General features: G+C 42.9%; 1 protein-coding gene and 1 long non-coding RNA gene across 5 annotated transcripts in view; one reads left to right on the top strand and one right to left on the bottom strand.

The window, feature by feature from the left end:
- Positions 1 to 9,049: 9,049 nt before the first annotated feature.
- On the top strand, positions 9,050 to 10,944 carry LOC139404870 (uncharacterized). Of its 4 annotated transcripts, XR_011633853.1 has the most exons (4): positions 9,050 to 9,089; positions 9,266 to 9,731; positions 9,814 to 10,115; positions 10,846 to 10,944. It is a non-coding gene; the product is annotated as an uncharacterized lncRNA (long non-coding RNA). The 4 variants fall into 4 exon arrangements; XR_011633855.1 differs by lacking the exon at positions 9,050 to 9,089 and having other exon boundaries at positions 9,185 to 9,731; positions 9,942 to 10,115; XR_011633852.1 differs by lacking the exon at positions 9,050 to 9,089 and having other exon boundaries at positions 9,185 to 9,731.
- Positions 10,945 to 12,291: 1,347 nt separating this feature from the next.
- Positions 12,292 to 15,511, bottom strand: part of LOC139404869 (polypeptide N-acetylgalactosaminyltransferase 1-like) — a 68,991-nt gene continuing 65,771 nt past the window's right edge. The window contains exons 13-14 of the mRNA XM_071147403.1: positions 15,236 to 15,370; positions 12,292 to 12,873 (exon numbers count right to left, since the gene is read on the bottom strand). Of these exons, the coding sequence (XP_071003504.1) occupies positions 12,727 to 12,873; positions 15,236 to 15,370 (282 nt within the window). The 3' untranslated portion in view covers positions 12,292 to 12,726. The remainder of the gene's footprint in view (positions 12,874 to 15,235; positions 15,371 to 15,511) is intronic.

Below are 15,511 nucleotides of genomic sequence, written 5' to 3'. Positions count from 1 at the left end.
GTCGGTTCAATTGTTTCAACAACATTTCTCCATGTCCAGTTTGCTAAAGCAAGGAACAACAAAAAATGATTTACTCAGGTTTACATAAGGTGTTGATCTTCCCAAGACTTCCATTTCTTCAGTGCTGATATTAACCAGCACTCAGAGTCATGTTGTACACTTGGAGAACAGACAGTGATTACATGTCAGTGAAGTTCTTCTTTAGAGAGACTTCCTGAGCTCACATAGCTTTGGAGCTCTACTAGTGAATGGTCATTCAACTCAGACAGTGGAAAAGATTGATGCTCCGCCCTGGAGAGGGATTCTCTCTGATCTTCTCCTTGATTTACTCAAAAGGCCTCGCAGCAGAAAGTGGTTGGAATCCAGTGAGAGGCCCAGAAAGAAGCGGAGGAACAAGTCCAGGTGTCCATTCTAACTCTACAAGGCCTTGTCCACTGCACTGTTGTGAAGGATTGCAGGTATATCTTTGCTTCTGGTGCTAGTTCCCTTTTTATCCATCAGATTCACATTGTTGTTGATGAACATGTGAACACTCCTGTCCTCCCTGTTCACCCATGACTGCATGGCCATGCACGCCTCCAACTCAACGACACTACAGTGGTAGGCTTGATTACCAACAACAACCTGACGGCCTACAGGGAGGAGGTGAGGGCCCTCGGAGTGTGGTGTCAGGAAAATAACCTCACACTCAACGTCAACAAAACAAAGGAGATGATCATGGACTTCAGGAAACAGCAGAGGGAGCACCCCCCTATCCACATCGATGGGACAGTAGTGGAGAAGGTGGAAAGTTTTAAGTTCCTCGGCGTACACATCACAGACAAACTGAAATGGTCCAACCTCAGGAGGCTGAAGAAATTTGGCTTGTCACCATAAACACTCACAAACTTTTACAGATGCATAATCTGTAGCATCTATCGGGCTGTATCACCGCCTGGTACGGCAACTGCTCCGCCCACAATCGCAAGGCTCTCCAGAGGGTAGAGGTCTGCACAACGCATCACCGGGGGCAAACTACCTGCCCTCCAGAACACCTACACCACCCGATGTCACAGGAAGGCCAAAAAGATCATCAAGGACAACACCCACCCGAGCCACTGCCTGTTCACCCGCTATCATCCAGAAGGCGAGGTCAGTACAGGCGCATCAAAGCAGGGACCGAGAGACTGAAAAACAGCTTCTATCTCAAGGCCATCAGACTGTTAAACAGCCATCACTAACATTGAGTGCCAAACAGCCATCACTAACATTGAGTGCCAAACAGCCATCACTAACATCCACCACACGATGATGATTGTGGACTACAGGAAAAGGAGAACTGAGCACGCCCCATTCTCATCGACTGTAGTGTAGCAGGTTGAGAGCTTCAAGTTCCTTGGTGTCCACATCAACAACAAACTAGAATGGTCCAAACACACCAAGACAGTCGTGAAGAGGGCACGACAAAGCCTATTCCCCCTAAGGAAACTAAAGAGATTTGGTATGGGTCCTGAGATCCTCAAAAGGTTCTACAGCTGCACTATCGAGAGCATCCTGACTGGTTGCATCACTGCCTGGTATGGCAACTGCACGGCCTCTGACCGCAAGGCACTACAGAGGGTAGTGCGTACGGCCCAGTACATCACTGGGGCTAAGCTGCCTGCCATTCAGGACCTCTACACCAGGCAGTGTCAGAGGAAGGCCCTAACAATTGTCAAAGACCCCAACCACCCCAGTTATAGACTGTTCTCTCTACTACCCCATGGCAAGTGGTACTGGAGTGCCAAGTCTAGGACTAAAAGGCTCCTCAACAGTTTTTACCCCTAAGCCATAAGACTCCTGAACAGGTAATCAAATGGCTACCCAGACTATTTGCATTGTGTGCCCCCCACAACCCCTCTTTTTTTACGCTGCTGCTACTCTCTGTTTATCTTATATGCATAGTCACTTTAACTATACATTCATGTACATACTACCTCAGTTGGCCCGACCAACCAGTGCTCCTGCACATTGGCTAACCAGGCTATCTGCATTGTGTCCCACCACCCGCCAACCCCTCTTTTACGCTACTGCTACTCTCTGTTCATCATATATGCATAGCCACTTTAACCATATATACATACCACCTCAATCAGCATGACTAACCGGTGTCTGTATGTAGCCTCGCTACATTTTTAGCCTCGCTACTGTATATAGCCTGTCTTTTTACTGTTGTTTTATATCTTTACCTACCTATTGTTCACCTAATACCTTTTTTGCACTGTTGGTTAGAGCCTGTAAGTAAGCATTTCACTGTAAGGTCTACTACACCTGTTGTATTCAGCATTTCACTGTAAGGTCTACTACACCTGTTGTATTCAGCATTTCACTGTAAGGTCTACTACACCTGTTGTATTCAGCATTTCACTGTAAGGTCTACTACACCTGTTGTATTCAGCATTTCACTGTAAGGTCTACTACACCTGTTGTATTCAGCATTTCACTGTAAGGTCTACTACACCTGTTGTATTCAGCATTTCACTGTAAGGTCTACTACACCTGTTGTATTCAGCATTTCACTGTAAGGTCTACTACACCTGTTGTATTCAGCATTTCACTGTAAGGTCTACTACACCTGTTGTATTCGGTGCACGTGACAAATAAACTTTAATTTGATGCCAACATACTGACTCAAATCTCTAGCCACTTTAACTATTAAACATTGGATGTAATAAATGTATCACTAGTCACTTTTAACAATGCCACTTCATATAATGTTTACATACCCTACATTACTCATCTCATATGTTTTTACTGTACTCTATATCATCTACTGCATCTTGCCTATGCTGTTCGGCCATCGCTCATCCATATATTTATATGTACATATTCTTATTCATTCCTTTCCATAAAGGAAATAATAGTTTGTAGGCCAAACCATTCGGACACCACAGACGATTTTGTGAGAAGACCGATGGTCTGACAAACACTACTCCAGCTCTGTCACCTTTCACCGCAGATCGGAAGTGGGACATAGGCGGATGCAGTTGATTGAGATGCAAAAAACAATTATATTTCTAGTTTAAACTGACGGATTGTGTTTTTTATATTATGCAAATTAGATTTACGAGGACATATACCTAAAACATTTTATAAGATACTTACAAATAATATCAAGGGGTATGTGATATCAAAGTTTCACAAACTAAACTTTGCATTGATCTGTATATTCTGAGCACAGGGTAGACAATGCAAATTGAGCCCTAAAGGCTCTTTTCTCCAGTATGTCAGCAAGCTCTGCTTCTCATCTGCTTCTGACTCAGTCCTTCAAACCTCAACTCATTTTTCACAAAAGTGATGACATTGTCTTCAACCAACTATTGAGACAACAAATATAAAAATTAAATAGATATTTCAAGTTAGAGTCTTAACAATCTACAGGTACTGCCAAAATAAAGGAAACACTTGAGGAAATGAGGGATACAAAGTATATTGAAAGCAGGTGCTTCCACACAGGTGTGGTTCCTGAGTTAATTAACATCCCATCATGCTTAGGGCCATGTATGAAAATGACCAGTTGCCAATTATTTTGATTACCATGGCCGGATGAAGAGATCTCTGTGACTTTGAAAGAGGAGTCTCAAAGGAGCATAGTGGGTTTAAAGGGTCTGTCTGTCTGTCTGTCTGTCTGTCTGTCAGACAGTCTGTCTGTGTCTCAGTCACCAGATCTCCACCACCATCAACAAAAGACCAAATGATGGAAGAATGGTGTCGTATCCTTCCTCTTACCTTTGATCAGTAGGAATGTCCTCCTCTCTGAATTGTAGAGGTTGACCTATTGACTGGTCACTCTTCATTGCCACAGCTGGGTATAGGTGACCTTGGTCTCTCCTGCAGGATAGAACTTCAACACAACATCTACTCTGTCCAATGACGACATAATATCATTGCTGGATTACCTTTAATGCCCAATATGTTCTCGCTATGCACACATGTGAAGAATTTACTTTGCCCTCCATCCCCCAAAACACACAAACACACTCACTCACATTCCTTTGACCTTTTAACTTCATCGTTAGTGTCATGTTCCCCAGAGACTTTTAGAGGCAGTATCGCCCTCTTCTCTCTCCCCAGAGACTTTTAGAGGCAGTACCCCCTCTTCTCTCTCACCAGAGACTTTTAGAGGCAGTACGCCACTCCTCTCCCTCCACAGAGACTTTTAGAGGCAGTAGCCCCCTCTTCTCTCTCCCCAGAGACTTTTAGAGGCAGTAGGCTGTTGTAGAGGCTGTTGTGTCTTCTATAACTATGAAAGAAATAGAGAAGTGCTTTAATGAAAATACTCTTGACATCAGAAAGATCTGTGGTAATATCTGGATTCAGCATCTCTGGACTGGAACTGGAACCGTGCTTTGCTATCAACGCTAAAACCATCAGCATTTCATGGTTAAGTGTCAGAGATGGCACCATATCCACAATCTGGCCTCTGCCATTGTTTTACTGTATAGGTACACAAGGTGGCTGTTTCATTTGCCTAATAGTTATCTCAGGCTCAGCAAAACATCGCTATATAGTAAATCTGATCTGCTACTATATAGATCTAAGCAGCAAGAACGCTTGGGTATAAACCAGGGCACCTCCAACCCTGTTCCTGGAAAGCTACAGTCCTGTAGGTTATAACTCCAACCCTGTTCCTGGAGAGATACAGTCCTGTAGGTTATAACTCCAACCATGTTCCAGGAGAGCTACAGTCCTGTAGGTTTTAACTCCAACCCTGTTCCTGTAGAGATACAGTCCTGTAGGTTATAACTCCAACCCTGTTCCTGGAGAGATACAGTCCTGTAGGTTTTAACTTCAACCCTGTTCCTGGAGAGATACAGTCCTGTAGGTTATAACTCCAACCTTGTTCCTGGAGAGATACAGTCCTGTAGGTTTTAACTTCAACCCTGTTCCTGTAGAGATACAGTCCTGTACGTTATAACTCCAACCCTGTTCCTGTAGAGATACAGTCCTGTAGGTTTTAATTCCAACCATGTTCCTGGAGAGATACAGTCCTGTAGGTTTTAACTCCAGCCCTGTTCCTGGAGAGATACAGTCCTGTAGGTTTTAACTCCAACCATGTTCCTGTAGAGCTACAGTCCTGTAGGTTTTAACTCCAGCCCTGTTCCTGTAGAGATACAGTCCTGTAGGTTTTAACTCCAACCCTGTTCCTGGAGAGATACAGTCCTGTAGGTTATAACACCAACCCTGTTCCTGTAGAGCTACAGTCCTGTAGGTTTTAACTCCAACCATGTTCCTGGAGAGCTACCCTCCTGTAGGTTTTAACTCCAACCCTGTTCCTGGAGAGATACCCTCCTGTAGGTTTTAACTCCAACCCTGTTCCTGGAGAGCTACTCTCCTGTAGGTTTTAACTCCAGCCCTGTTCCTAGAGCTACCCTCCTGTAGGTTTTCACTCCAACCCTGTTCCTGTAGAGATACAGTCCTGTAGGTTTTAACTCCAACCCTGTTCCTGGAGAGATACAGTCCTGTAGGTTTTAACTTCAACCCTGTTCCTGTAGAGATACAGTCCTGTAGGTTATAACTCCAACCCTGTTCCTGTAGAGATACAGTCCTGTAGGTTTTAATTCCAACCATGTTCCTGGAGAGATACAGTCCTGTAGGTTTTAACTCCAGCCCTGTTCCTGGAGAGATACAGTCCTGTAGGTTTTAACTCCAACCATGTTCCTGTAGAGCTACAGTCTTGTAGGTTTTAACTCCAGCCCTGTTCCTGGAGAGATACAGTCCTGTAGGTTTTAACTCCAACCATGTTCCTGGAGAGCTACCCTCCTGTAGGTTTTAACTCCAACCCTGTTCCTGGAGAGATACCCTCCTGTAGGTTTTAACTCCAACCCTGTTCCTGGAGAGCTACTCTCCTGTAGGTTTTAACTCCAGCCCTGTTCCTAGAGCTACCCTCCTGTAGGTTTTCACTCCAACCCTGTTCCTGTAGAGATACAGTCCTGTAGGTTTTAACTCCAACCATGTTCCTGGAGAGATACAGTCCTGTAGGTTTTAACTCCAACCATGTTTCTGGAGAGCTACAGTCCTGTAGGTTATAACTCCAACCCTGTTCCTGTAGAGATACAGTCCTGTAGGTTTTAACTCCAACCCTGTTCCTGGAGAGATACAGTCCTGTAGGTTTTAACTCCAGCCCTGTTCCTGGAGAGATACAGTCCTGTAGGTTTTAACTCCAACAATGTTCCTGGAGAGCTACAGTCCTGTAGGTTATAACTCCAACCCTGTTCCTGTAGAGCTACAGTCCTGTAGGTTTTAACTCCAACCCTGTTCCTGGAGAGCTACTCTCCTGTAGGTTTTAACTCCAGCCCTGTTCCTGGAGCTACCCTCCTGTAGGTTTTAACTCCAACCCTGTTCCTGGAGAGCTACTCTCCTGTAGGTTTTAACTCCAGCCCTGTTCCTGGAGAGATACAGTCCTGTAGGTTTTAACTCCAACCCTGTTCCTGTAGAGATACAGTCCTGTAGGTTTTAACTTCAACCATGTTCCTGGAGAGATACAGTCCTGTAGGTTTTAACTCCAACCCTGTTCCTGTAGAGATACAGTCCTGTAGGTTTTAACTCCAACCATGTTCCTGGAGAGCTACCGTCCTGTAGGTTTTCGATCCAACCATAATCTAGCACACCTGATTCTAATAATTATCTGGTTGATAAGCTGAATCAGGTTGGCGTGAAAACCTACAGGGCTGTAGCTCTCCAGGAACAGGGTTGGAGTTAAAACGTACAGGGCTGTAGCTATCCAGGAACAGGGTTGGAGTTAAAACGTACAGGGCTGTAGCTATCCAGGAACAGGGTTGGAGTTAAAACCTACAGGGCTGTATCTCTCCAGGAACAGGGCTGGAGAGCCCTGATCTATAAGTACTGCAGCCCCCTCTGGGATAAACAAATCTTACATAGACGCCATTTAGCTGAACCCAGGTCTCTGGGCTAGGTACATCTGCTTTTAGTTTTAATGCACTGTATTGCTAGAACAAAATACATCTTGATGTTCTGGTGCCGTTCAGGCAAGTTAAAGTATTGACTGGGGTCTTAATTGTGGAGGAATGTATGTTGTATTATACAGGACACATTTGAAAAAGAGACCTAGGTCTCAATATTCACCTTTCATATAATCACTATCAAGTTCATACAGATGTCAGAATTAGGAGGCAGCTCTTACCGTAGGGTTCTTCTCTCCTCTCTCCAGTGTATGTGTGATGGCATCAGTCCATCATACAATCTATCATATCATCTTAAAAACTGGGTGCGGGTGGGTGGGTGGGTAAAGTTTAACAGAGACTATATTACTTTATAACATCATCTCTTGTTGTTACAAGATTTCAAAGGTTGAAAGGTCACTAACAGACAAAATGGGTGTAAAAAAACACTGCCATTAATGTTGTTCTCAGCATGATCAGTCAAGAAACACAGAATCAACCATAGAAATAGAACACATCTCTTTAGGTCAGACCAGCACTGGTGGACTCATCACTGGTGGACTCATCACTGGTGGACTCATCACTGGTGGACTGATCACTGGTGGACTGATCACTGGTGGACTGATCACTGATGGACTGATCACTGGCGGAGTTCAAGATAATCTGTTGTCTCATGAATATGTGAGTAAAGAGAGAGACAGGAGTCCATGTTGTCGTTGTGGTGTTCTGTAAACGTTCTGACTTTTATTTCTACAACGTTTGAAACAGCTCAGTGTGGAAGCCTGGATATAACTCATACAGCTGTCAATCAAACAAACCCCACCCCGACAAGAGTCGATCCTTTACATACAAACAGTCCTCGCCCGTCTCACAGTCAAAACCCACCAATCAGAAATCACACATCTTTATCGTACAGTCATTCAATCAAACATGAATCCGTCAAGTAAAGCCCCCCCCCACCCACCTCCATAGCAAAGATGAGCCAATGAAATGTCAGAACCGTGTGTAAACCCCTCCCCCAACAGAGGAGGTTGAAATAGTTAATGATAGACTGGCAAACTGAGTGGCAAACTCTCAGACTGGCAAACTGATAAAAGCGTGTGATACAAAAAAAAACTAAAAAGAAGAGGTTAACCAAAATGATAAGTGGAACGTTAAGTAAAGGAGTGATATGAGTAGAGAGGTCTGTGTTGAAATGTTAAGTAAAGGAGTGATATGAGTAGAGAGGTTTGTGTTGAAATGTTAAGTAAAGGAGTGATATGAGCAGAAAGGTCTGTGTTGAAATGTTAAGTAAAGGAGTGATATGAGTAGAGGTCTGTGTTGAAATGTTAAGTAAAGGAGTGATATGAGCAGAAAGGTCTGTGTTGAAATGTTAAGTAAAGGAGTGATATGAGCAGAAAGGTCTGTGTTGAAATGTTAAGTAAAGGAGTGATATGAGTAGAGAGGTCTGTGTTGAAATGTTAAGTAAAGGAGTGATATGAGCAGAAAGGTCTGTGTTGAAATGTTAAGTAAAGGAGTGATATGAGTAGAGGTCTGTGTTGAAATGTTAAGTAAAGGAGTGATATGAGTAGAGGTCTGTGTTGAAATGTTAAGTAAAGGAGTGATATGAGCAGAAAGGTGTTGAAATGTTAAGTAAAGGAGTGATATGAGTAGAGAGGTCTGTGTTGAAATGTTAAGTAAATGAGTGATATGAGTAGAGAGGTCTGTGTTGAAATGTTAAGTAAAGGAGTGATATGAGTAGAGAGGTCTGTGTTGAAATGTTAAGTAAAGGAGTGATATGAGCAGAAAGGTGTTGAAATGTTAAGTAAAGGAGTGATATGAGCAGAAAGGTCTGTGTTGAAATGTTAAGTAAAGGAGTGATATGAGTAGAGGTCTGTGTTGAAATGTTAAGTAAAGGAGTGATATGAGCAGAGGTCTGTGTTGAAATGTTAAGTAAAGGAGTGATATGAGTAGAGGTCTGTGTTGAAATGTTAAGTAAAGGAGTGATATGAGTAGAGGTCTGTGTTGAAATGTTAAGTAAAGGAGTGATATAAGTAGAGGTCTGTGTTGAAATGTTAAGTAAAGGAGTGATATGAGCAGAAAGGTCTGTGTTGAAATGTTAAGTAAAGGAGTGATATGAGCAGAAAGGTCTGTGTTGAAATGTTAAGTAAAGGAGTGATATGAGCAGAGGTCTGTGTTGAAATGTTAAGTAAAGGAGTGATATGAGCAGAAAGGTCTGTGTTGAAATGTTAAGTAAAGGAGTGATATGAGCAGAAAGGTCTGTGTTGAAATGTTAAGTAAAGGAGTGATATGAGTAGAGAGGTCTGTGTTGAAATGTTAAGTAAAGGAGTGATATGAGCAGAAAGGTCTGTGTTGAAATGTTAAGTAAAGGAGTGATATGAGTAGAGGTCTGTGTTGAAATGTTAAGTAAAGGAGTGATATGAGTAGAGGTCTGTGTTGAAATGTTAAGTAAAGGAGTGATATGAGCAGAAAGGTGTTGAAATGTTAAGTAAAGGAGTGATATGAGTAGAGAGGTCTGTGTTGAAATGTTAAGTAAATGAGTGATATGAGTAGAGAGGTCTGTGTTGAAATGTTAAGTAAAGGAGTGATATGAGTAGAGAGGTCTGTGTTGAAATGTTAAGTAAAGGAGTGATATGAGCAGAAAGGTGTTGAAATGTTAAGTAAAGGAGTGATATGAGCAGAAAGGTCTGTGTTGAAATGTTAAGTAAAGGAGTGATATGAGTAGAGGTCTGTGTTGAAATGTTAAGTAAAGGAGTGATATGAGCAGAGGTCTGTGTTGAAATGTTAAGTAAAGGAGTGATATGAGTAGAGGTCTGTGTTGAAATGTTAAGTAAAGGAGTGATATGAGTAGAGGTCTGTGTTGAAATGTTAAGTAAAGGAGTGATATAAGTAGAGGTCTGTGTTGAAATGTTAAGTAAAGGAGTGATATGAGCAGAAAGGTCTGTGTTGAAATGTTAAGTAAAGGAGTGATATGAGCAGAAAGGTGTTGAAATGTTAAGTAAAGGAGTGATATGAGTAGAGAGGTCTGTGTTGAAATGTTAAGTAAATGAGTGATATGAGTAGAGAGGTCTGTGTTGAAATGTTAAGTAAAGGAGTGATATGAGTAGAGAGGTCTGTGTTGAAATGTTAAGTAAAGGAGTGATATGAGCAGAAAGGTGTTGAAATGTTAAGTAAAGGAGTGATATGAGCAGAAAGGTCTGTGTTGAAATGTTAAGTAAAGGAGTGATATGAGTAGAGGTCTGTGTTGAAATGTTAAGTAAAGGAGTGATATGAGCAGAGGTCTGTGTTGAAATGTTAAGTAAAGGAGTGATATGAGCAGAGGTCTGTGTTGAAATGTTAAGTAAAGGAGTGATATGAGTAGAGGTCTGTGTTGAAATGTTAAGTAAAGGAGTGATATGAGTAGAGGTCTGTGTTGAAATGTTAAGTAAAGGAGTGATATAAGTAGAGGTCTGTGTTGAAATGTTAAGTAAAGGAGTGATATGAGCAGAAAGGTCTGTGTTGAAATGTTAAGTAAAGGAGTGATATGAGCAGAAAGGTCTGTGTTGAAATGTTAAGTAAAGGAGTGATATGAGCAGAAAGGTCTGTGTTGAAATGTTAAGTAAAGGAGTGATATGAGTAGAGGTCTGTGTTGAAATGTTAAGTAAAGGAGTGATATGAGCAGAAAGGTCTGTGTTGAAATGTTAAGTAAAGGAGTGATATGAGTAGAGGTCTGTGTTGAAATGTTAAGTAAAGGAGTGATATGAGCAGAAAGGTCTGTGTTGAAATGTTAAGTAAAGGAGTGATATGAGTAGAGGTCTGTGTTGAAATGTTAAGTAAAGGAGTGATATGAGCAGAAAGGTCTGTGTTGAAATGTTAAGTAAAGGAGTGATATGAGCAGAAAGGTCTGTGTTGAAATGTTAAGTAAAGGAGTGATATGAGCAGAAAGGTGTTGAGATGTTAAGTAAAGGAGTGATATGAGTAGAGGTCTGTGTTGACCAGAAAGATATAAGTGGTTATGGAGTGTGATACTGTAGGACACCTTTACATCCCTCTCCCACATTCATGATCAAACACTTACTGCATTCCTGAACCGCCTCCATATTATTCTAACCATACAAAGCATAGAAGTCAATGTATGAAACAGAGATACTGCCCTTAACTGACCTCTGGTCAGTCTATGCAGCTCCACTGTGCTGTTCAGTGATATAGAAACCGCATTAAACTGATGTGCTGATAAGAGTGGAGTTGACGGGCTGGGGTTAGCATGGAGTTAGCGCCACACACACACACACACACACACACACACGCACACGCACACACACACACACACAATGGAGGATGGAGCCATTGGAGTGTTTTATCAGGACGTCTTCAGGAAGAAGATATGATAGAGAAGATTAAAGTGACAGTCTAGTTCAGCTTGTGTGTTATTTCTGTTTGTGTATGTGTGTACGTGTGTAACCTGTGTTTGAATGTGTGTTATTTCTGTTTGTGTATGTGTGTACGTGTGTAACCTGTGTTTGAATGTGTGTTATTTCTGTTTGTACGTGTGTAACCTGTGTATGTATGTGTGTTTATTTCTGTTTGTGTGTACGTGTGTAACCTGTGTTTGTATGTGGGATTATTTATGTGTGTGTCTGTGTGTTACTGTGATCATTAGATCCATCACATTAGATATGCAGAGACCCAGGGCCGTGTGTGTACACGTGTGTATTAGCGGAGGAGGATCAGGTTGCCTCCTGATACTGATCTAAGATCAGTTCTTGTTTCCTACCCATAATGGTTAACATTAGGATTAGGGGAGGGTAAACTGATTCTTGATCTGTGACTAAGGGCAACGTCAACCAGCAGCCGTATTAGCTCTATGTTAAACACTTTACCTTAAAGACATAAACAGACAGATAAACTACAGTCGCTGCTCTGTAGAACTCTCACAGTAATAAACAAAGACATGTAAAAAAGTCTACATAGAAATCTCAGTATATCACAAACATATTATTTCTGTCTCTATATCTGTCTGTAGGAGTGCAGGTCTGTCAATTAGGGATTCAGTTCAGTTTGTGGTTCAGCGCATTGTTCCTCGGTGCTTCTCTGGAGAGTTCTGAGTCCCCCCTCCCTCTCTGTCTCCATCTCCTCTCTCTGTGTCCCCCCCTCCCTCTCTGTCTCCATCTCCTCTCTCTGAGTCCCTCTTTAGGCTGCAACTCAGGGGAGGAACACTAGAGGGAGACAGACACTGCTAGGTGTCTGTATGGGGCTGTCCTCATACATGCACAGTCATACAATACTGCAACAGGAGGGCATATCCCAACACATGTACACACATGCTCGCTCAAACACACACACACACACACTTCCTTCATATGAGTTCAACAGAGTTCATTTCAAAACTCAATGAAAAAAATATTTTCACACACCTTTACTTGAGAACGCATTTGCACACACACACACACACACACGCACACGCACACGCACACGCAGACACACACAGGTAAACACAAGTGATGAGTTTGCAGCGTTGGGGAGACTGCCTTGTCCATGGAAGTTCTCTCTGTGAGTCTCTCTCTCTCTTTAACAACATGTCTCTCCAGGAGCAGGTCTCTCTCTTTAAAACATCCCCAGTCTCTCTTCATAAAAGTATGAGTCTCTCCTCCATTGAGTCCAAACATGTTCCCTCTCCCAGACACCATAGAAGGGCCCTGCTTCATCCCATTCAGTGTGCCCTCCTCCTCTTCCCTCCTCTCACTCTCTCCGTCAGTGTGTGTGTGTGTGTGTGTGTGTGTGTGTGTGTGTGTGTGTGTGTGTGTGTGTGTGTGTGGGTAGGCGGCGGTCAGAAGATCTCAGGCAGCGTGACGTTGCGCAGCAGCCACTGTTGAGAGCGAGTGTGTGTACAGTCTCTGACGCTGGGCACCTGGCTGTCCTCCTCACTGGCCTTGTCCAGACACTGGTTACTATTGACGTGGATCAGGGTCAACTTCTACAGAGACAACAGACAGAGAAACAGACATGGGTCAACTTCAATAGAGACAACAGACAGAGAAACAGACCTGGGTCAACTTCTACAGAGACAACAGACAGAGAAACAGACCTGAGTCAACTTCTACAGACACAACAGAGAAACAGACCTGGGTCAACCTCTACAGAGACAACAGACAGAGAAACAGACCTGAGTCAACTCCTACAGAGACAACAGAGAAACAGACCTGGGTCAACTTCTACAGAGACAACAGACAGAGAAACAGACCTGGGTCAACTTCTACAGAGACAACAGACAGAGAAACAGACCTGAGTCAACTTCTACAGACACAACAGAGAAACAGACCTGGGTCAACCTCTACAGAGACAACAGACAGAGAAACAGACCTGAGTCAACTTCTACAGACACAACAGAGAAACAGACCTGGGTCAACTTCTACAGAGACGACAGACCTGGGTCAACCTCTACAGAGACAACAGACAGAGAAACAGACCTGAGTCAACTCCTACAGAGACAACAGAGAAACAGACCTGGGTCAACTTCTACAGAGACAACAGACAGAGAAACAGACCTGGGTCAACTTCTACAGAGACGACAGACCTGGGTCAACCTCTACAGAGACAACAGACAGAGAAACAGACCTGAGTCAACTCCTACAGAGACAACAGAGAAACAGACCTGAGTCAACTTCTACAGAGACAACAGAGAAACAGACCTGGGTCAACTTCTACAGAGACAACAGACAGAGAAACAGACCTGGGTCAACTTCTACAGAGACAACAGACAGAGAAATAGACCTGGGTCAACTTCTACAGAGACAACAGACAGAGAAACAGACCTGGGTCAACTTCTACAGAGACAACAGACAGAGAAACAGACCTGGGTCAATTTCTACAGACACAACAGAGAAACAGACCTGGGTCAACTTCTACAGAGACAACAGACCTGGGTCAACTTCTACAGAGACGACAGACAGAGAAACAGACCTGGGTCAACTTCTACAGAGACAACAGACAGAGAAACAGACCTGGGTCAACTTCTACAGAGACAACAGACAGAGAAACAGACCTGGGTCAACTTCTACAGAGACGACAGACAGAGAAACAGACCTGAGTCAACTTCTACAGAGACAACACACAGAGAAACAGACCTGGGTCAACTTCTACAGAGACAACAGACAGAGAAACAGACCTGGGTCAACTTCTACAGAGACAACAGAGAAACAGACCTGGGTCAACTTCTACAGAGACAACAGACAGAGAAACAGACCTGGGTCAACTTCTACAGAGACAACAGACAGAGAAACAGACCTGGGTCAACTTCTACTGAGACAACAGACAGAGAAACAGACCTGGGTCAACTTCTACAGAGACAACAGACAGAGAAACAGACCTGAGTCAACTCCTACAGAGACAACAGACAGAGAAACAGACCTGGGTCAACTCCTACAGAGACAACAGACAGAGAAACAGACCTGGGTCAACGTCTACAGAGACAACAGACAGAGAAACAGACCTGGGTCAACTTCTACAGAGACAACAGACAGAGAAACAGACCTGAGTCAACTCCTACAGAGACAACAGACAGAGAAACAGACCTGGGTCAACTTCTACAGAGACAACAGACAGAGAAACAGACCTGAGTCAACTCCTACAGAGACAACAGACAGAGAAACAGACCTGGGTCAACTTCTACAGAGACAACAGACAGAGAAACAGACCTGGGTCAACTTCTACAGAGACAACAGACAGAGAAACAGACCTGGGTCAACTTCTACAGAGACGACAGACAGAGAATTTTTTTTTTTTTTTAAATAGCGACGCTCTTACCCAGATCAACTTACAGTTTAAAAGTGCATTCATCTTAAAGTAACTGTCCTGTGAAAATCTGACTTTTAAAAGTGAATATTCTGATAACTCATACCCATATGTTGTGGACTCATCCTATATTCATGTGGCCAAAGCATAAAATTAAAGAAAAAACACTTCAATCTGGTATGTCAAAAAGACAGTGTAAAAAAAAGCTTGCTATTTCCTCATTGATGATGATGTCATCCTCCTGAGGATGCACTGGCCAATCAGCGATCTACTCGCGTGAATAATTTGAATGACTTGTATACGCCCACACCATTCCAATACAGAAAATCAGCTTTATATCATACTTCATAAATAAAAAATTGGAAGGAAAACTATATATTTCACTCATATTGTAATGAATTATATGACAAATTTAATAGAAATGTGGAAACACTTGACAGTTACTTCAAGGTAGCTAGGTAAAACAACAACTAGCACACTCAGCAGGGTCAGTGGTAGTAAGAAAAGACAAGGAGGGGTTGTTTACTGTTGACAGACAGACATACCATGGGGTCATACTCCCAGAGCTGGTTTCCTTTGAGGTGATGACACTTGAGCATCATGACAGGACCGTTGAGTTTGGACACGTCTAGACACAGGTCATCTGTCCTTATCTCTTTATTGGCCGTGTAGCTGAACACCTGCAGGGGACGACACACGGTCAGACGGGAAGACAAGAGACCTCTCTCTCTCTCTTATGTCATTCACATTGTATCTCTCTCCTCTGAGGTCAGAGAAGTTGCTCAGGTTAATGTCACTATGATAAACACCAAAGGTAATCT

The sequence above is a fragment of the Oncorhynchus clarkii genome, unplaced genomic scaffold (assembly GCF_045791955.1).
Source record: "Oncorhynchus clarkii lewisi isolate Uvic-CL-2024 unplaced genomic scaffold, UVic_Ocla_1.0 unplaced_contig_178_pilon_pilon, whole genome shotgun sequence".
NCBI classification, from domain to species: domain Eukaryota; kingdom Metazoa; phylum Chordata; class Actinopteri; order Salmoniformes; family Salmonidae; genus Oncorhynchus; species Oncorhynchus clarkii.
The sequence above is the reverse complement of the archived record's forward strand: the minus strand, read 5'-3'. Positions and strand labels throughout refer to the sequence as shown.